The sequence below is a fragment of the Phaethon aethereus genome, assembly GCF_964289735.1.
Source record: "Phaethon aethereus genome assembly, chromosome: 25".
Taxonomy (NCBI): Eukaryota; Metazoa; Chordata; class Aves; order Phaethontiformes; family Phaethontidae; genus Phaethon; species Phaethon aethereus.
Window position 1 is genome coordinate 2055019 of NC_138601.1, and position 21613 is coordinate 2076631.

Genomic DNA, 21613 nt, shown 5'->3' on the forward strand with positions numbered 1-21613 from the left:
CGCCGCGCCGCCGCCCCCCCGGCAGCCCATGCCCGCCGCCGCCGAGCTGGAGGAGCGCTTCGGCCGCGTCCTGGTGAGTCGGGGGCTCGGGGTGGGGGCGGCGGGGGCAGCCCCAGACCCCGCCTGGGCTTTCGCCACCATCGCCGTCATCGCCACCATCACCGTCCTCCTCCTCCTCCCCTTTTTACTATTTTAATTGTTATTATCATGTTTTAGAGTATATTAGGCGATTTATTATTTTATTTTCTTATTATTTTTAATTATTAATAATAATTTCCCCTCTCCCACCCGGTTACTCGTGGGGATGCTCGGCCCTGCCCGGGGGATGCCCCAGAGCCGGTGCTGCCTCCCCGGTGCTCTCGTGGTGGGGGGATCCGGCCCTAAACTGTTGGGGTGACCCCGGCTCTCGGGCGCCCGGGGACGCTCCGCCATGGCGGGGAGCCGGCGGCGGCAGGGCCCGGGGCTGGCAGCGTGCTGCAGGCAGCCGGTGCTGCGGATGTCAAAGCGTTCGGCTCACCTCCTCCTCCTCCTCCTCCTCCTGCTGCCGTTCCCCCCGGGGAAAACCACCGGCATCGCTCCCGGCCTGCCCAGCTCCGGCCACGGTGTGCGCAGCGGGCGATGCCGAAGCCGCGTTCCCGTGGGATGGCAGCTCCTTGAAACACTCGGAGCTGCGGGAGATCAGCTCCCGCTTGCTCTCCTCCGTCCTTGAGTGGGGCCGGCCGACTGTGACCTTCGCACCGGGCCGGCCATGGTCCTGCTGCAGGAGCTGGGGCACGCTCCATCCCGTATCCGTGCCCTCCCCAAAAAAGCTCCGTGATGGAGGGTCAGGCTGGGAGTGGGGAAAAAAAAATTGCTGCTTTAATCCCTTGATCTCCCGGCGGGAGATGGAGCCCGTTTGCTGACCCCGTGCCGGGAGCGGCCATGGGCGATAGGTCCCGTGGCTGCTGGCACGCCGGGATCTACTCGGTGGGATCCACCATCCCAGCCCCGAGCGCAAACTGGTTGGAAGCTTTTTTATCTCGTGGCATTTATAGGAGGATTATTTGGGGACAGACATCGCAGCTGGAGCCGCTGCCGCTTCTCTGCTGCCGGCAGCATCAGCTCCGGCTCGGCGCGGCCGCGGGGGGATGATGGCGAAGGGCTTTGCAAGGTGGGGATCCTCATGGGACCCCCAAAATCCCCAAGGACAGGGCCTTGCCCTCCTGCCGTGGGACGCCCATCGCCGTGGGTGCGGAGGGTGGCTGAGCTGGGTGGTGGCGCCTGTGATGGCTCCCGGGTGCCGCAGCGGCGGTGGCAGGAGGGGACGGGCGGCCGGGGACCTCCGGGTGCTTCCGCTGCTGCTGCGAGGCCTCAGGAAACGGCGCTTTCTGCCTGGCGGGGTGGCGGCAGGTTGAAAATCCCGAGCCGAAAAACGATCGGCAAAGGGGAAAGCGCGGCTCCAGGCCCCCGCCGCCACCCGGACCCCCTCCATCCCGAGGGAAAGCCCTTTCCCGGGGGCCGGGGGGACCCAGGGGCTGGGTTTGGGCCAGACGGGAACCGGGCGTCTTGTGAAATTGGCTGTCCCAATCTCGCTTCCTCCTTTCGCAGGTTCCCTGCCCCCTTCTCGGGGCCGGTGGGGGCAGCGGGACCCCCGGGGGTGACGGGGGGTCCCGCTGCCCTTCCCCACCCCAAGCACGTCCCTTGACTTGGGATTCAATTTTTCCACCTCTTGAGCTTGTGAGATCAGTGACGGAGCAGGAGGTGACGGATTGGGAATCTCCTGGTGGGGCACGATCCAGATCTGGCAGGTTGCCACAGCTACGGCAATGCCGTGAGCAAACCAGTTTTGGGCTGGACATCCCAAACTGGGCGAGCTGGTGGGGCAAAGCCTGGCAGAAAAGCCAATGGTGGAGCCCGTGGGATCCAAACTACCACCGGGAAGGGGATGGATAAACCCATCGCATGCCAAGAAATGGGGAATTTCGTTTTACTCCCTGAATTTGGCTTCTTCCCAGCTAGGGCACCGTGGCAGATGCCGCTTTGGCAGGGCGACGGGAGGGTTGTCCCAGTGCCAAGTGGTATGGGACGTGCCGAGGTGGCTTTTTGGGATGGAGCGGACGAATGGGAGCGTCTTTGCTGCCGGGATGGGGATCCTCGGATGCTCCCGCTTGGAGCAGCCGGGATTTTTTTCCCCTTTTGCACAATGAGAGGTAGAAATTGGGAATATATGAATGAAATTGTGAGTCGAGAGTGAGGTAGAGGTGAATCCGAAAATAGCTGGGAGGGTTCAGCTGGAGCCTGGGGACGGGGGCTGATGGGGACGGGGGCTGCTCCGGCCGGGAGGTTTTGCTGGCGGTGGCTTTGCTGCTGCTTCTCCCGGGACCTGGGGGAGAACACAGCCAACGTCACTGCTGCAGATGTTTGCAGATGTTTGCAGATGAGCCGTTGGCCCCGGCGGTGGGACCAGTCACGCCACGGCTGCGGCGTCGGCCTCAGCGCAACCGGGAAAGAAAACCGATGCACGGCTTTCTGCCGGACGCGTCCCCAGGCCGGTGCCGGCACGGCGGCCAGGCCTGGCTGGGTGCCGCGGGGGCTGCGGTGGGGTGTCCCCATGGGGGATGTGTGCCCTGGGTCGGAAGGGAAGCGGGCTGAGAGCTGCCGTCTGTGGCCGGATCAGGCCCTGGCGGGCTCAGGACGGCGTCCCGGCGCTGGGATCGCCCGTGCGCGGCGCAGGGCGGGCAGGCACCCGGCGGGGACGCGGGCGCGGTGGCTGGATCGGGCTCCGCTCCCCAGCCTGTGCCGAGAGCAGCTTCTGCTTGTTCTAAAGTGGAGCTGGCAGCAGCGGGCGGTGGCGGCCGCCCGTCCCTTACCCCGCTCCCCGCCACCCCTGCGGCCGGATCCGGCCATCGGCGGGGACCTGTGTGCTCCTCCCCCGGCGTGTCCCTGCCTGGCACACGGGGGGTTTGGGTCCCGGCTGGGTCCAGGGACTCCCTGGCGGGACGAGCTGGTCCCGGGAGCGTGTCCCAGCCAGGCTTGCTGCACGCTGGGGGTCGGGAGAGCCCTGGGTGGGCCCGATCCTGCTGTGTGCCCAGCGCTGAGCCTCGGGAAGAGGCAGAAGGATGGATCTGGCAGTGGTCAGGGTCACTGGAGGGGACACCGTGGGGTGGCTGGCTCTGTGGGGCCGGGCGTGCCCCGAAGCCCCTCAGGTGGGAGCATTGTGCTCCGTGGCCAGGAGGGATGGAGCATCCCGGGAGCGGCGCGGCCTCGCTGACGTCAGTCCTTCCCGCGGTCGGTGAGAGCTCCTAAACCGACACCCAGGGCTGCTCCAACCCCTTCCCTGCGGCGGGCAGGGTTGTACCCGACGTCCGGGCTGGGACGCTCTCCCATGCCATCAAGGCTTTCCGTCCCCGCTCCGTGGATGCGCATCCCTCACGTGCCCCAGAAACGATGCTCCCTGGGTTCAGCCTGGTTTGCGCTTGAGCCCGTCGGTGTTTTGCAGCGCGAACGTTTCCGTAAAGGACGCGACGCTTTGAGATTTCCGTGCTGGGCTTTGGTGCAGAGCCCCGCTCTGCTCGGCTCTGCCGGCTGGCGTGCGGAACAAAAAGAAGGTGTCTGACACCCAAAATAGCTCCGTCCCTGCCCCCTCGGCAGCAGCCCCGGCGCTGCGGGTGCTGTGCTAAGAAAAAGTCTTTTTGCACCAGAAAATGATGTCGGTGCTGCTTTGCCTCCCCTCAGTCTTAGTTTTAGGTGTTGGGTTAAGGCCAGCTCGGCCCCACAGCAAACCCACCCCGGCACGGGGAGCCCCAGCCGGCCGCATGCCGGCGCGGGTGGGATGGCAGCGTGGGCTCCGTGGCACCTCGCGTCCCGGGAGGGTCGGTGCAGGAGGTTTGGTGACGTCCGTTCAGTAACGCGACGGGCTGGGACGCTGCTGGCAGGATGGGGGGGGGAGAGGGAAGCCCCCCGCCGGGGTGGGATGAGGGTGCTGGGTGCTGGCTGGAGGGTGCTGGATGATGGGTGGTGGGATGTGGCTGCTGGGGGCAAGTCTCCATGGCCCCTCCATCCCCTTCCCCCCCAAGGAGGGAGACCAAGTCCTTCCTCTGCCACCGCCGGGGTGCTCGGCTGCTCACTGCCCCACGTTTCCCACCCGGACCCCCATCACCCGCCCTGCCCCACACCTCCCGCCCTGCCCCACACCTCCCGCTGCACCAGTCCCCCCTTCCCTGGCAGGAAACGAGAACCGGTTTCTTCGCGCCGCCGGCTGACGCTGGGGACCACAGCGGAGCCACTTCCTCCCCCCGGCACCACACACCCGCCCAGGGCCGTGGCGGAACATGGCCGCCACCCAGTTTGTACCCAAACCGTGCCACATCCTGCCACCCGGCCCAGCCCTGCTTGCGGGGAAGGGACGGTGGGGCTCGGTGGCAGAGCCACCTCCATGGGGACATCCCCGGCATCCCCCTGCCACTCCTGCATCCTCGTGGCAGGGAGCCCACGGGAGGTCCTGTCCCACCAGTGACGGTTGATCTTGGTTTTTCCAGCTTCCACGCATGGTCGCTGGAAGAGCTGGTCCCTGTGGTGGGTGCCACCGTCCCCTCTCAGCTGAGGGCACCCAATAGAGTGACCCAAGGAGGGTGCCACGGATGCTGCTGGAGCCCTGGGCGGGGTGTTTGGGTGCCTGGTCCCTCTTGGCACAGCCCTGACCCTCTGGAGGATCCCATCCATCCCAAGGCCGGCACCTCGGGGACCATGAGGTCCAGCCTCCCCAGCAAAGGGGACATCTGGGTGCTTTGCCACCTTGCCCGTCCCAGGTCCCACCCGGCAGCTCCGACGCAGCCCCGGCAGCTCCGCCATGGGGCTGTTTCTGACCCCACAGCCCAGTTTTACCCTCCCTGCCCAGCTCTCCGTGCGCGCCGTCCCCTGGCCAAACCCGGCCCGGCGCCGGCTCCTCGCCGCCCACGTCTCCTGGCCTTGGCTTCCTGCGAAAGCAGCTCGACAGGTCCTCGCTGGAGGAGGGCGGCGAGGTTTCCGCTCCTCCTGTCCTCTTGGACCTGCTCCTCCGTGGGCAGCCAAACCCCTGCGAGATACCTTTTCCCCAAGGATGTGGGTGTCCCAGGGGTGCATGCACCCACAGCCCCATCCTCAACATCAGGAGACCCCAAAACTGGAGGTTAAGGGTGATTTTGGGACTGTGCATCGCCTTCACGTGGCATCGTGCCAGCTTGCCTGGCCTCTCCTGCTTTTCCCCCAGCGACCAGATCACCAAGAAATGGGTCTTTTGGGCGATTAAATCCGCTGTGACCCCAGCTGAGCTCCCAGCGTCACCCAGGCCACAGTGGGTGCCCCACGAAAGGCTCTGCCGGTCACCGTCTGGTGTCCCGTGGGGGCCCCGTGTGCCCCTGAGCACCCCGGAGACCGGAGCTGCACCCGGGGCCTCCCGGAGCCCCGGCCATGGCACGGAGCGGTTTCGGCAGCCGCCTCGTGCCGTTCGGAGAGCGGAAACCATGTCACGTCCTGCCGGGGCGGCCCCGGGGGGGCGGCGGGGGCTGGGGTTGTGCAACGGTGGCACGGAGGGACGTGGTGACACACCAGGCCCTGCCCTGACATCATGTTTCTAAAGAAACACTGATTTCACCAGCTGGGCGCCTGCAGTGGGGGGACTCGGAGGCGACCGTCACCCTCGAGCGGAGCCCATGTCCCTGTCCTTCACCCTCACCCCGAGCGGCTCTGCCAGGGCCGGGCTGGCTGAGGCCTGGAGCATCACACACTCGTGACATGGATGGATGTGTCCAGTTTTTCCTCCTGTCCCCTGCTAACATGTCCTCAGGGGGTCCTCAGGGACCCCCAGGTGGGGATGCTGCTGGTGGGTCCATAGCTGCTGGGATGCTGACATCCTGGGGATGGCGATGTCCCCATCATCCCACTGGTGTCCCCAGCCTCCCACCGCTGAGCAAGGACACCAGGTGCTGGGTGAGCGGCAGGTGCCACAGCCCCGGGGTGTTTTTGGGGGTGACCCTCAACCCTGACACCCATCACCCCACAGAACTCCATGAACCTGCCTCCAGACAAGATGAAGCTGCTCAACCAGTACGACAACGAGAAGAAGTGGGAGCTCATCTGTGACCAGGTGAGGGCCGGGCATCGCGGCGTCCCCGGTGCCATCCCTGTCCCCAGGTGCCACTCGCAGCACAGGCGACAATCCAGCACGTGCCGAGCGCTGACATCCGTCTCCGTTAGCGAGCCGGCGCGTTATTAACCTGATTAAACATCAATGCGTGACCTTCTGCAGCGGGGGGGGGGGGACACGGTGGCTGCCACGGGGATGGTGGCATGTCCCTGTGCCATGGGTGGGTGGCCCGGTTTCAACCTCTCTTCGGGGCTTGCAGGAGCGTTTCCAGGTGAAAAACCCACCGTCTGCCTACATCCAGAAGCTGAAGAGCTACTTGGACACGGGTGGTGTAAGCAGGAAGGTGAGGGCTCCCCTTCCGCCCCGTGTCCCCGTCCTGGGTTGGGCGCGGGGACAGTGCCGATGGCTCTCCCCATCCCCCAGTTCAAGAGGCGAGTGCAGGAGTCGACACAGGTGCTCCGGGAGCTGGAGATTTCCTTGAGGACCAACTACATCGGGTAAGGAAGGGGGAGCTGGGGCGTCCTCGTTGTCACCCGGCTGTTGCTGCTGTCCCCAACGTTGCTGGGACAGGGACTGGCGTGCCGGTGGCTTCTGGCTTGTGGGGGTGACGATGGTGCGTGGAGGCTGGTGGCCTCATCCTGCCCCTCTGGGGTGGCTCTGATGGGAGGACAGGGGTGCTGAAGCAGCCGGCTGTGCCATGGGTGCTGTAGGACCCAAACCCCGGGTTGGCTCTCTGGTACACCCTGGGTGCCAGGAGGGACCCTGGTTCCCACCCTGGGTGCCCTGGTCCCTCGCGCTGTGGTGGGTGCTGAGCCATGGGTGACTATGGTCCTGCCACCCAGGGCCAGGCTGTCCTGTCACAGTGCCAGCGGTGCCAGCAGTGGCAGTGGTGGCACTGGTGGCACTGGTGGCAGCGGTGGCACTGGTGGCATTGGTGGCTGCGGTGGCACTGGTGGCACTGGTGCCAGTGGAGCGCTTGAGCTCCTCTCGATGCCCCCGTGCATCAGGAGCCGGGTGTCCATGGCACCCACCTGCCTCAGAGCGGTGCCAGCTCGCGGTGCCGCCTCATGTCCCCAGCGCGTCCCACCCTCGCCAGGGACGTCTGACCCAGAGGGTGGCTCCGCTGGGGGGCAGAAGGGAGGATGAGGAGGGCTGGTGGAGCCCACTGACCCCCTGCCCCCCCCAGCTGGGTCCAGGAGTTCCTCAACGAGGAGAACAAGGGGCTGGACGTGCTGCTGGAGTACCTCGCCTTCGCCCAGTGCTCCGTCGCGTATGTCCCCAGCGGGTCCCCCGTCCCCAAGGCCAAGAGGGGCGGGGGGTCCCAGGGGGCTGCTCTCCCCTGCCGTCGGAGTGCTGGAGCTAAGGATGCTCCATGGTTGGGCAGAGCACCCCCAGCATCCCCAGCCCTGGGGACCCCAGCGGGGCGCCTGCCCGTATCGGGGTGCCACGGCTCACCCGTCCCCGCGGGCCTCCAGGTACGACATGGATTGCGCCGAGAACGGCAGCCCTGGCTCCGACAAGGGCAAGGTCCTGGAGCGGTCGCTGGAGGACCTGAGCAAAAGCAGCTCCTTGTCCCCCCCGCCGGGCTCCTCCAAAGTGCGGCAGCTCACCGTCAGGTAACGTCCCCGAGCGTCCCCGCGCCGTCCCCTGCCCTGCTCTCTGCCTCGCTGCACCCCTGGCCACGCCGTGCTCCAAGAGGGGCTCGGCAGGGAGACGCAGGCCTGGTCTTAAAAAACGGGTCCCCAGCGCTGGTTTGGGGGGGACAAAGCCACGTCCCCGTGTGCGTGCGCAAGGGACAAACCCGCTGGGAGCTGGGCTGCATCAGCCCGGTGCCGCCACCGCTGTGGGCTGCTCTGGGCGTAACCCACGAATAAGCAAAAACTGGAGGTGCCTGAGATTTTGGGGGAACAAACTGTCCCCCCTGGTTTAAAACCGGGACAGAGGCCTGGGCCTGCGCCCCCCGCAGCCGGTCCCGGTGGCCGGTGGCTCTCGCTTGGTGCCGCTCGCCCCGCAGCCCCCTTCTAACCCCGCTCTTCTCTTGCACGCTGCCGGGGGACGCGCTGACGGTAGGTGACGGGGCCGGGGCGCTGGCGGGGCGGGGACGCCCCGGCGGGACCCCGCTGCCGGTCACCGGCGTCGGGGACGGTGCCTGCGGGGCGTCCCCAGCGGGCAGGGGGGTCCGAGGGGACACCCCGCCGCGGTCACCCCGGGGGCTGTAACGTGGCACCTCGGGGACCGTGTGTGCCCCTCGCCGCCTGCCAGCAGCTCCGAAGGAGCCGGGGTGTCCCCCCAGCCCCAGGACAGGTCAGGAGTGAGGTGGCACCTGCGGGGGGTCCCAGCCCTTGTCCCCCACCTGCGTCCCCAAGCCCGGTGTTCCCAGGGGCCACGCGGGAGCCCCGTTTCTCCCTCCTGTCCTGCAGGCTCTAACGCGCCTCCAGCTGCTGCCTCTCGAACCAGCACATCCACACCCTCCTCCGCCACGTCCACCCCAGCGTCCCCTGCAGCGACGGGGACGGTAGCCCCAGGTCACCCGGCAGCTCCTACCCGCCCCGGTGAGCCTCCGAGACCGCCCGTGCGCACGAGGGGCACCCCACCGCCATCCCACCCCCCAGCGCCCCACCACCCCAAGGGCTCGTAGACAGGGATGGACGTGGGCGTCTCTCCCGTGGGGATGCCACCGCCCGGGTCCCCCGGCGTCCCCCCCTCCCCGCTGCTGCCCACCCACGCGCTGCCCCCTCCCCGCTTGCGCTGCGCCCCACGGCCACCCCACGGCCCCCCTCAGCTGCCCTCTCGCCCACCCAGGCTGAACCCCTCGCACAGCAGGAAGGCGCTGAGGAACTCCCGCCTCGTCAGCCAGAAGGACGACGTCCACGTCTGCATCATGTGTCTCCGCGCCATCATGAACTACCAGGTGGGAGAGGGCGGCGTCCTCGGGGACCCACCTGGGGCTCCCCAAAAGGCTTCAGCCCCTGTGGGGCTGTTTTTGGGGTCAGGGTTTGGGGTGCAACCCTTGCTCGGATGTCCTCATGTCTGGTGGGGACGTGGCATGGGATGTCCCAAAGTCCTGGAGCGTCCCTGGGGTGGGGACAGGAGGGTGCACGATGCCCTTAATGCTCCTTTCCCTGCCCCAAGTCTGGCTTCAGCCTGGTGATGAACCACCCAGCCTGCGTCAACGAGATCACCCTGAGCCTCAACAACAAGAACGCCAGGTAGGACCCGTCCCCCGTCCTCCTGTTCCTCCATCCCCTTGCCCGCCCCATGGCCCCAAGCCCCTCGTGCCCCGTGTCTCCGCAGGACCAAGGCGCTGGTGTTGGAGCTGCTGGCCGCCGTCTGCCTGGTCCGAGGTGGCCACGACATCATCCTGGCCGCCTTCGACAACTTCAAGGAGGTGAGTCCCCAGCAGGGACACACGGTCCCCATGCTGACAGCCATGCTCTGACTCGGTTCGTGCCTCGGTTTCCCTATGTGTGGCAGAGCCCTGCATCATTGGGGCATCCTCCATCCTAAAAAAGCCCACCCCATGGCTCACTTGGGGATCCTCCGGCTGTTGGGCTTGATGTCCCCATGCCAGCGCATGGCCCCAGGGCCATGTTCCAACTGGACCAGGCGCTAGGCAAGCACCCGGCAGGGCTGGGACAGTGTCACCAACGGGTGCCTCCTGTCCCGCTGGCCCCTGGGTGCCCACCCCGGCCATGTCCCTCCCGGCCCTCAGGCCCCTGCTCCCACCCCAGGTCTGCGGGGAGAAGAACCGCTTTGAGAAGCTGATGGAGTATTTCCGAAACGAGGACACCAACATCGACTTCATGGTGAGCGGTTGGTGGGGCTGGTGCTCTGCTGTCCCCAGGCCATCGTGTCCCCAGGGGCTGCCGAGCCACCCTGCTGTCCTGGGGATGCCAAACCCTCGTGCTGTCCCCGGCAGCTGCTGGGCTGCCGGTCCTTCCCCAGGTCTGTGTGTCCCCAGGGCTGTGAACCCACCGTGCATTCCCCAGGGGCACCACGTCCCCGAGGGCCACCGATCAATCCCTGGGGCCCCGTGTCCCCAGGCGCTATCAGGCCACCGCGCCATGCCAGCGGCCGCGCTGAGCCCGTGCCTGCCCCGCAGGTGGCCTGCATGCAGTTCATCAACATCGTGGTGCACTCGGTGGAGAACATGAACTTCCGCGTCTTCCTGCAGTACGAGTTCACCCACCTGGGGCTGGACCACTATCTGGAGGTGGGTGGTCCTGCACCGCCGCGGTGCCGGAGGTGGGTGGGTGCTGGAGGGGGTACCGCCGTCCGTGACGGTGCCACCGGCTGTCCCATGGCAGAGCCTCCGTCTCACCGAGAGCGACAAGCTGCAGGTGCAGATCCAAGCCTACCTGGACAACGTCTTCGACGTGGGGGCCATGCTGGAGGACTCGGAGACCAAGACAGCCGTGCTGGAGCACATGGAGGAGCTGCAGGAGCACGTCAGCCAGGTGGGACGTGGGTGCGTGGGCAGGAGCTGCTGACGCAAGCCCCGAGGGAGGGACGGGGATGGGGCTGAGCGACGGCGTCTTGTCCCCCACAGCTGACAGAGAAGCTGCAGGATGCAGAGAACGACTCCATGGCCAAGATAGCGGAGCTGGAGAAGCAGCTGAGCCAGGCGCGGCGGGAGCTGGAGGCATTGCGGGTGAGCACCCATGGGTGCTACGAAGCTGGAGGAAGGGATGGGTGCCTGGGGGAGTAGGGTTTAAGGGGTGCAGTGGGACACCAGTGATGTGCCGGGGCTTGTCACCGCTGCAGGAGCAGCTGAGCCCACCACGGCCACCCAGCCCGCCAGCCCCGCAGCCCCAGGAGTGCTACCGGCTGGCGCTGGAGCGGCGGCTGGCGGAACTGGAGGAGAAGGGGTTGGTGCAGATCCTGCGTGGGCCCGACGGAGACGTCGCCATCGAAATTGTCCCCGTCGTCATAGAAACCCCAGCAGCCCCCGTGGTTACCGGAGAGGCCACCGGCACAGGTACCACTGGTGCGGGCGGATGGCAGCAGCCCATGTCATCCCCTTCCCGGTGGGGACACCCGGCACAGAGGAGGGCTGGCAGCGTGTCCCTGGGCAGAGAAACTGAGGCGAGGCGTGGGGATGTGCCCAGGGACGCAGAGTCACTCGGTGGCAGAGGGAACATGGCGGTGGCACCGTGCCCTGCTGTGCCACCATCTCACCCACGTTTTCTTTCCGTTGCAGATGCTCCGGCCCCGGCTCCGGCCCCGGCTCCGGCCCCAGCTCCCCTACCAGCACCCGCTACGCCCGCAGCCCCCCCACCTCCGCCCCCCCCACCACTGCCAGGGGCTGAGCCTGGGCCCCCGCTGCCCCCCGCACCCCCGCTGCCTGCAGGCACCGCCCCCCCCCCAGCCCCTCCACTGCCGGGTGCCCAAGTGCCACCCCCACCCCCCCCGCTCCCGGGGGGGCAGGGGGGCCCCGTTCCCCCCCCTCCACCACCCCCACCCCTTGGTGGGGAGCTCCCAGCTGGGCCGGGTGCCCCCCACGCCGCCAGCAGCTCAGGTGAGTGTGGCCCAGGGACGGTGGGGACATCCCCCAGGTGAGGGCTGGGGGCACCCTGGGGTGGGTTTGGGATCCCCCCACCCCGTGACGTGTCCTCTCTCCCCATCACCCTGCAGTGAAGGTGAAGAAGCCGATCCAGACCAAGTTTCGCATGCCCGTCTTCAACTGGGTGGCACTGAAGCCGAGCCAGATAGATGGCACCGTCTTCACCGAGCTCAATGACGAGAAGGTGCTGCAGGTGAGGACATGGGGGACTCCAGGGGTCCGGGCGCAGCGTGTCGGCTGAGGCGGCACCCTGGTCCACGCCGCACCTGCGCTGAGGTTGCCCCGCGTGCCCACCTTGCACCCATCTGTGGTGTCATGTGGCTGCTGCAGGAGCTGGAGGCTGGAGCAGCTCCTTGGCGCCATGGAGAGGGACAACATGGGATCTGCCGTCCTCCTTCACCCCGTCCTTGTCCCCTCGCTCCATCCTCATCCTCACATCCTGTCCATGTCTTCTTCCTCATCTTCATCTTCCGGTCCCCTCATACCTGCCTTACCCCCTCCCTGTTCCCTTGTCCTTGTCCCCTTGCTCCATCCTCATCCCTTCAACTTGACCTCATCCCCTTGCTCCACCTTCATCCTCTCACTCCTCTCCCCCTTGTCCCAGTCCTCTGGCCCCATCCTTGTCCCCGATGTCCTGCGTCACCTCCCCGCTGTGCCCTCAGCCCTGTCTCTCCACAGGAGCTGGACATGAGTGACTTTGAGGAGCAGTTCAAGACCAAGGCGCAGGGCCCCGGCCTGGACATCAGTGCCCTCAAGGTGAAGGCCACACAGAAGACTCCCAACAAGGTCACCCTCATGGAGTCCAACCGAGCCAAGAACCTGGCCATCACCCTCCGCAAGGGTGGCCGCAGCATCCAGGACATCTGCACAGCCATCGAGACGTGAGTGTCCCCTCTTTGAGGGGAGAAGGCCGGGAGAAGGTCAGGTGCGAGCCCCGCTATGACAAAGGGTCGGTACGGTGTGGGGTGTGCTGGGGCTGGAGGAGCAATGGCACCAGCTGTGGGGATGCAGGGACCAGATACGGAGAGATGGAGGGATGCAGGGATCAGCTGCGGGAATGGAGGAAGACGGGAACCAGTCACGGATGATGGCAGGGCTTGTGGGACCTGCTGCAGGGTCTGACTGTGCTGGGCGTTTCCACCACCCGCAGGTATGACCAGCAAGCCCTGAGCCTCGACTTTCTGGAGCTGCTGCTGCGCTTCCTGCCCACTGAGTACGAGCGGACGCTCATCGGGAAGTTCGAGCGGGAGCAGCAGCCGCCGGAGGAGCTCTCGGATGAGGACCAATTCATGATCCGCTTCAGCAAGATCCCACGCCTGGCCGAGCACATGAACGTCATGATCTTCCTGGGCAACTTCAACGACACGGCCCAGCTGCTCATGCCGGTGGGTGTCGGGGACACACACGGGGTGGCTGCGGGTGGTGTGCAAGGGGGTGGCATCTTGCAGCGAGACTCACACGCTTCTCCTCCCACCCACAGCAACTCAACGCCGTCATCGCTGCCTCTATGTCCCTCAAGTCCTCCAGCAAACTCCGCAACATCCTCGAGGTGAGGAGTGTGGGGTGCAGTGGCCCTGGTGGGGGGACGGGCGCACGCAGGGTGCCCCATCTGTGTCGGGTTGTGTCCCTGAGCCGTTGTGTCTCCGCAGATTGTCTTGGCCTTCGGGAACTACATGAACAGCAGCAAGCGCGGGGCAGCCTACGGCTTCCGGCTGCAGAGCCTCGATGCGGTAGGGTCGGCGCGGGGCTGTCCCGGGGGGACACAGGGACCGGCTGTAGAGATGGAGAAACCTGGGAAGCTGCTGTGGGGATGGAAGGACGCAATATAGGTCCTATAGCTATAGGGCTGGAGGGACACAGGATTAGCTGTGGAGGGATGCAGGGACCATCTATAGGGTTTGGAGAGGCATGGGGAGCAGCTATAGGGATGGAGGTATGCAAGAACCAGCCGTGGGTTGGAGGGATGCAGAGACCAGAGATGGAGGGATGGAGGGAAGCAAGAACCAGCCGTGGGGATGGAGGGGTGCAGAACCAGGCGTGGGGGCAGAGGGCCACCAGAGCCTGCCCTGAGCAGGGCTGAGGTGGGGTGGTGGGCTGTGGGCCGGGGCCGACGCTGCTCCCTCCCAGCTCCTGGAGATGAAGTCGACGGATCGCAAGCAAACGCTGCTGCATTACCTGGTGCGGGTGATCACGGAGAAGTACCCCGAGCTGACCGGCTTCCACACCGAGCTGCACTTCCTCGACAAGGCAGGCACAGGTAGTGCCCGTGGGCAGTGGGCTGGGGGGTCGCGGCAGGCTGCAGCCCCGCTGCGGGGGGTCTCCGAGCCTGCCCTGACCCCCACGCTGCTCGCCCTCCCCGCAGTCTCCCTGGACAGCGTGCTGCAGGACGTGCGGGGCCTGCAGCAGGGCATGGAGCTGACCCGCAAGGAGTTCATGCGGCAGGACGACAGCCCCGTCCTCAAGGACTTCCTCAAGGTCAACTCAGAGGTGATGGAGAAGCTGCAGGCTGACAGCAAAACTGCCAAGGTGGGTGCTGGGGGTAGTGCGGGGTCGTGGGGCAGGATTGGGCCCCCCTAGTCCTGTGTGGGGACACCGCAAGGTGCCTCTGCCCCGTGGGAGAGGCTCTGGGTGGGACGTGGCTCCAGCAGGGAGCTGAGAGCCAGGGCGGTACGGGGCGGGATGCCGAGGTCGGGGAGGCTGGAAGGAGGCGATGGGCAATGGGGCGCCGCTGCCCAGCCCCAGCCCCCTGGATCGGGGTGTCTCTGCCCGCAGGAGGCGTATGAGTCGGCCGTGGAGTACTTCGGGGAGAACCCCAAGACCAGTCCCCCCACCACCTTCTTCCCCATGTTCATGCGCTTCATCAGAGCCTACAAGGTAGGAGGGGACAGGGGCTGCCCTGTTTCTGGGGGTTGGGAGGGGACTTGGGGCCCGGGGGGTCTGACCCCACTTCGGGGTAACCAGCAAAAGCCACATGTGAGGCTGGGGGCTGGTGGGGCAGAGAGGTGCTGGGGCTCGGTGCTGCCCTTCGGGGCGGTGGGAGGTGCTGGAGCTGGGTTGGGCTGAGCTGGGGGCTGCCGAGGGGAGGAAGGGGGGGCTGTGGTCCCGCGGCAGGACCCCCCCGGCTCAGCACACCCTCCCTGCGCCTCTCCCAAGAAAGCAGAGCAGGACATCGAGCTGTGGAAGAAACAAGAGGCCGCGGCCAAAGAGGCAGAATCCAGCCCTGCCGAGGACCAGCCCGAGGTGAAGGTGCCCCAAGTGTCCCCCTGTCCTGGTGGGGGAGGGCAAAACAAGTCCTGGTGGGGGAGAGCCGGGGGGGGGGGGCACCCCATCTCCTTCGGGGCGCGGCGGGAGGCCACGCCGTTCACCCCGCGCTGTCCCCAACCGCAGCTGCCCATCCAGAAAGCCAAGCGGCAGCAGATGGACATGATCGCCGAGCTGAAGAGGAAGCAGATGGTGAAGGAGCCGCTCATCTACGAAGGGAAAGACGGGGCCATCGAGGATATTATCTCAGGTGAGCGGCCGGGCGTCCACCCTGCCGCAGACCCAGCGCTCGGTGCCAGCGGGGAGGCCCTCGGTGACGGGGGGCGGCGGGGGGCCACCGCGCCCCATCGCGGGGACCAAACCCACCTGCAGCACCTTCCCATCCCATGCGGCAAAGCTGCCGAGCGCTCTCTGGCCTGTCTCATAGCTCCTCCTCCCCTTCTGCTTCTTCCTCCTCTTCCTCCTCCTCGCTGCCTCTCTGGATTGCTCAGCTCTGAAAACTGTTCCTTTCACGGCCCGGACGGGCAAGCGCTCGTCCCGGCTCTTCTGCGACGCGAGCTTCAACGAGGAGAGTCCTCTGTAGGTAACGTGGGGGCAGCCGGGCGAGGGCGAGGGCACGGCGCAGGCAGGCGCTGCCGGACTTTGCCGCCCTCCCGGGTTTGTCGGCCCGCCGTCACCTCTGGCCGCGTGGCAGAATGGCTGGGCTCTGCCCCACGCTGAAAGCCGACCCCGGGGGCACCGCGGCGTCGGCCCCAGCCCCGCGCTGTGGTGCTGGGCACGGGAAGAGCCGAGGGACAGGGTCCCGCAGGCCGGTTGTTCGTAGCTGCTGCTCCTCCAGTCTCTGCGTGCGGCGGGTCGGGCTTCTCCCACGCGTCCTCGTACCCAGATGGGGCGACTCCTGGGCGGTGGTGGGCGACTGGGGCCCAGCCTTCGCCGGGGCGGGCAGGCGGAGCTCAGCGGCCTCTGCGCTTTCTGCCGGTGCAGATCTGCGGAACAACCCGTACCGGCGCGCGGACAAGGGCCGCGGCAGCGCCAAGAAACGGGCTGCGGGGCAGAGCCTGCAGGCGACGCCGGACATCTCGCTGTGACCGGCGCCGTCCCTGCAGCTGCCAGGACCGGGGCAGGACCATCGTCCCGGTGCAGATGGGACCACAGGACGTCAACCCGCCGGCCCGGGACGACGCGGGGCGGAGGGACGGTGCCCACTCCTAGCTGCTCCAGCCGCTTAGCGTGCCAGCTCCCACCCTGCATGCCCTCGCGTCCGGTGCAGGGATCCCCCGGCGCTTGCTTAGCGATGCCTCTGAGCTCCTCTCCTCCAGGCTGGCAGGGCTGGGGGACCCTCCTGGGTACAGGCAGGGAGGGGGGAACACGGAACGGGCCCCAACTTCTCTCGGAAGGAAAAGAGGGGCTGCCCCATCCCTACCCCAGAGCCTGTCAAGGGTCAGCCTGGTGCACTGGTGTGCCCCACTCTTCAGCTTGCTGGTGCCTTTGTTTTCCCACTGCAGGAGGGGAGGAGGGTTGTATGCCAGGGCCGTGGCGGTCCCTGCGCATCCCCCCCAACTCCCCCGGCCTCGCAGAGCCCTTCAAGACCCGTTTTCTGCTCCGCTGCAGAGCCGAGCAAGCACGGGCTGCGCCTCCTCTCCAGCGAGGAGCCTGCTGCAAAGATCCACCCTGGGCACTTCCCGGACCCCAGGAGCTGGCAGGGGTGCTATTTTACAGTGATTTTATACGTCTTCCTTAAAATTTCTCTGTGCTGCGGGAGCAGGGACTGGAGCACCTGTATAGCAGGTCTCACCAGGATCCTAAGGCTGCGGTGAATCTGTTCCTTGCCGCAGGGGAGGCTCCGTAGCTACGACCATCAGCAGCAGGGTCAAGGATTTACTACCCTCAGGTCTCTGCGAGGCAGTGCCTAGCTCTGCCCTCCTGCATCCCCGGCATCCGTCTCCGCTGTCGGGGCTGGAGCCTCTGAGAGACCATCAGCCCTCGGGGAGCACCAGGCTGCTCCCCGGTAGCCAGCAGCTGCAGGATGCGACGTGGCAGCCTCCAGCCCTTGCAGCAAACACCATGATCCCAAAACGCTGCTGGGTCACTGCTAAAATCACGCAGGAGAGAGGCCAGAGAGCTGCACGAGCCTCCAGATAACGTACTGGACTTGATTCCTCCCCTGCCTTGCTGCTGATCAGTAAATCTGAACCATGCACTGTCGCAATTAACCTGTTACCACATTTACTGCGTTAAACGCCCCCGGCTCGCCCTGCTGCGAGGACACGTGGCTGCCGTGTACATTCTCACTAGTCCCAGCTTTTAGACCAGGGTTAGTCCTTGCTGTAAGCCGCAGCAGCGACTGCTTCCTGCTGTAATTAAGATGCTAAGTGCCAGCCGGCTCGTTATCACACACAAGCTCAAAGGGGAGGGAAGGGAAATGAATGTGTAACTTATAAATGCCTTTAAGCCAGAAATTTAAAACATTAACTGCTAATTTGTATACATTATTTTTATATACTGAAGGCCTGTTTAATCTAAAGCAGAACTGGTAATAAAACGACTCTTAAGGATAAAGCACTTGTCTGTGAGAAGGGGTGAAGCTTTGCATGGGGGAGCGATGCTGCGACGGAGGGATGCACGAGCTGCTGCTTGCTGCTCCGCTAGCAACCCCTGACCCCCTGTGTAAGGAGCTGCTGCCAGGAGCGGTGACCATGCTCCTTTGGGCATTTTTAAGTGGAAGATGTATTTCTGACTTGCCCATGCCGGCACCTGGGGGCAGGACCAGTAGCCTCTAGGCAAGCGTGATCTAATGGGTGAAAATATGAGGAACAAGTGTCACAGGACAGCAGAAGGGAAAAGCCAGGACATGCGGCTCTTCCAAGGGGCAGTCCCACTTCTGCCTACACAAGTGTCCCTACAGAGACCCCAGGCACCTGCACAGACACGTAGCCATCTCTGCTGGGCTACCTGGGCCAGGAGGCCACAGCTTCTGCCATCCCCAGCATGGAGGAGCGGACAGCTCAGGCAGAGGCTGGGTCCAGCACAAAGCTCCAGGGCAAAGGCCCAGCACAAGCTACTTTACACTGCTGCTCAGCGCGGCTGTCCTCAGAGACAAGAGGTGGTCTAGTGCTTCCCTAAGCTGATCTGTATCTTTATAGGAAGTCTAGTGACAAAACACCCACCCTTTTTTTTTTTTTTTTTTGCGGACACCTGATCTGATTCCTGTGTTCACAGTACAAACATAGGTACGTGACAGCAAACCCCCCTCCCCAACTTCACTTTGGGGTTTATGTTTCAGATACCTGACCTCACTCACTCACTGGCAATGCCACCACCTAAGTGGAGACAAGCAGCTCCTGCACCAGCGGCGAGCAGGAGCACTTGGCGTGGAAAGGCGTGGGCGAACCTCTAGAGCTCTGTCTGCTTACCCTGGTGCTCCAGATCCCAGACCTACCTTTCCCACTGTCGAGGGGAAGACGCATCAGCTCTCAGTACAGCGATTCGCTGTCCCCCCTCCTGCAGCGGGACAGGAGGAGGAAAAGGGACCATCTACTTGGAAATAGAGAGAAATGCCAGTATATTTGGCAAATCCTGTGCTCAGATCCATCAACGTATTCATACCCAGAAATGACTTCTCCCCGCATCCCCCTGAAACGAGGGTATATATAGCAGAGGCTCCCCTTCTTGAAAAATGCCATATTTACCACCATTGTCTTTCTCCGGGATGACGTATCAAACCACTAGCAATGAGAATGAAGACTCTTTTTTTCCCATTTTATTTTTTTTCCCTGTGAAAATGCAGGTCAAAATGTTAATTTCAAGAAATCACAGTTTTATAAAGTGTCATTCATTCAATACAAGCTAGTCATTCCATCGCCTTCACCCACGCCAGTACTGCCCATCCCAAAGAGATTATCAGCTTCATATTGCTTTGCCAACAGTGATTTTTACAAAGACTTTCGGCAGGAGCTACACGACAAGAGCCATCTGTGTTTATCACTCCTACTGCTATTTGTCCTCCCTACCCTGAACTGGGATTCTGTCCTAAAGACTAGTTATGTTATTACACGCAGTTTCAGCCAAATCTTAATGTGGATAACGAAAAGCTTTCTTGACTTTCTCTTTTGTCAGTATTGCACAGCCAGCCTTGATCTGGAAGCTGGTCTTTTTATGCCTGTCACAGCACAAATGACCAGTCAAATTAAGAGGAAACTGTCCTGGCAGCAGGAAAGAGCTGAGGAGATCCCAGGCTGGTAGGTGGCAAAACCATGAAAACCCTGGAGATTCTCCTGAGAGGAGAACCACATTTCAGGACAGTAAAAAAGCACCAGTGGTTCGTGGTATTAGCTGAGTGTCTTTCCCATCCGGCAGGGACTGCTGACACGACAGCCCGCTTGCCTGGCCGGCTGTCACGTAAAAGATTTGTTAGGTGGAAATCTGCAGCCTCACTTCCTTACTTGAGGTGGCAGCAAAATAGGACTGAAGGTTTTGGACAAAAGAAACAGGATGGAGATACTGGCTAATGCTGGTGTGAGAGTACAGGAGAACACAGACACCTCCATCTACCCAGCAAAGACATTCTGGGTTCACAAGGGTTTACTCCTTTCACTCGTTCATGTAGGTGGCCTGAAATTAACGTTAATGCTATAGATGAAGTGTAAAGCTCAGAAGTCCTGCAAACAGAGGGCTGCTGCATCCCGCCCTACTGCTCGGCAGAACTCGAGTCTAACACCGATGTACAAAACCGTACACCTGTACATCGAAGCATTTTGCAGACAACAGTGAAAGCCACAAGACGCAGCCTTTGGGAAGGGAACAGACCATTCTTTCGTACTGACACACCAGCGACAGCGATGTGTCATATTGACACATCACCAACAGACTCTTCTTAGAAACAACCAACAGATTTTTCGCCTCCCCCCCTCAGAGGAAGCCTAGGAAGGGTGCCAGGTGTGGGGAGATTGCTTGGTGCACTCAACACGTGCTCAGAAGCTCCTGGGAACCCTGGAGAGGCATCCTGCTCCAGAGCTTACAATTCTTAGCAGTTCGTGGCATCTGAAAAAAAGAAATCGAGCCAACATACCCATTCCCCCCACTCCTTCCTGGAAGACATGTGCGTAATGTGTTAATTGTTTACTAAAAAGACTCTTAATGTGGCATTTCAGATATAATTAGGTGCCTATTTTGGACACATGTATTAAGTGCTTTAGAACAAAAAGTGCTGTGAAAACTATATCCATAGTGGTGACAGGTTTAATTTTTCTTCAAGAGTTCCACTTGCTTATTACATGACAACTTTAGGTTTTTGATTAGGGATGTCACTGCCAATGCCAATATCAAAGCCAGCCAATGTTCTGGGAGACCAAAGGGAAAAAGTATCAGCTGGTTAAGGAGCATTGGTCCTCAAAAAGGGAGGCCCAGAGTGTAACTTTTCTTGAACTCCACTTGAGAAAACTGCCAATATTCCTTCCCTGTTGTGTCTCCCAGAACCAGCATGGATCCGGCAGGGCCTACCTTGCTTTTTGGGAACTGTTTCTCTATTCAGCCTGGATGTAGACAGCCCCTGCTCAGAGGCCACTGCAGTTACAGCACTCTGGAAGAGCCACAGCACACCGGCAAGTGACTGTGATTTCCAGGTGTGCAAGGACTTTGCGCAGTCCTGAACAAGTACACTCATAGCTTACACCTCCCTGGGGGTTTGTTCTGGGTTACAGAAGGGCTAGCAACACCTGTCCATCTGAATCTGACCCCTGCAGTTTCAGTATACTCCAAACAACTCAGAAATCAGTAAAAAAAAGTTCAAAGCTTAAGGCATTCTGGGCCCAGCTGCCCATCCCACTCCGTTAACACGTTTTGAAATACGGGGAGCAGTACGAAGCCTCGTGCCAGTTCGTCAGTGCTAGTGAAGACAGGCTGAGCTAACACACCACGCAGAACTGGGGCACTGACCTCCAGCGGAGGGGCCGAGCGGCTGGCCGGATTGATAGCCAGGAGTGAGATTTTTATAAACGCTGCAGCAAAATTCGGACCTTGTCTGAGCTGACTGAGCCACTGCCCTTTCCCTCTCCAGAGGGAGCTGCCTGGATGGGACAGCTCGCGTGAAGTCCCAAGTCAGCAGTGGAAACAGGATGGAGGAACACAACCCCTCCACCCTGCCTACCAGGGAACACCATACCCTCCTCCTGCCCTACCTGCCAGACAGTGCTGGCAGCAACACCAGAGAGCGAGCACCAGCTCCTAAGTCAGGCAGGAGACCTGAAGATGAGAGCTGCAAGCAAAGCTCTTTCTGGGAACAAAGTTCTTTTCTGATTCAAGACAGAAGCGTCTGCGGGGAAGGGTGGGAGGTGAAACCAAGAACCCAGCTAGTTACTGCTGTCAATTTTCCCTGTGCAAAAGGCTTGAGGTAGAGATGATGCTACCAAAGCCTACAGAAACATTAAGTTTTTCCTCCAGCTAGAAGGAAGTTAGCCAGCTCCCTTCGGCACAAACAACCACAGCTGCACGGAAGATACTCAACCTCCTCCTCTGGGCAAACCCAGTAACTACTGGCCTCACCTCGGAGGCTTGAGCAACTGGAGTTCTCATCCAATCCCCTTATTCTCCTTGAAAAGCACAATCGCACTCCTCTGAAAAGCAGGACTTTCCACCCACCATTCTCAAGCTCAACCTAACACTCACACCCAAAACAAGTAATTCCCACT

The 21613-nt window shown here is 63.0% G+C and overlaps 1 protein-coding gene across 1 annotated transcript; it reads left to right on the forward strand.

The window, feature by feature from the left end:
• Positions 1-28: 28 nt before the first annotated feature.
• Positions 29-16075, forward strand: FMNL1 (formin like 1; the record flags this gene model as incomplete). Its single annotated transcript, XM_082010406.1, has 27 exons — positions 29-73; positions 6020-6103; positions 6363-6446; positions 6527-6600; positions 7290-7373; positions 7579-7719; positions 8542-8655; positions 8906-9014; positions 9236-9312; positions 9398-9491; positions 9835-9909; positions 10206-10316; positions 10411-10560; positions 10653-10754; positions 10868-11081; positions 11304-11621; positions 11738-11859; positions 12345-12547; positions 12817-13051; positions 13147-13215; positions 13316-13396; positions 13794-13923; positions 14029-14192; positions 14439-14540; positions 14820-14906; positions 15054-15177; positions 15912-16075. The coding sequence occupies 27 exons, from the start codon at positions 29-31 to the stop codon at positions 16013-16015; spliced, it is 3297 nt and encodes a 1098-aa protein (XP_081866532.1). The 3' UTR covers positions 16016-16075.
• Between the last annotated feature and the right edge of the window lie 5538 nt (positions 16076-21613).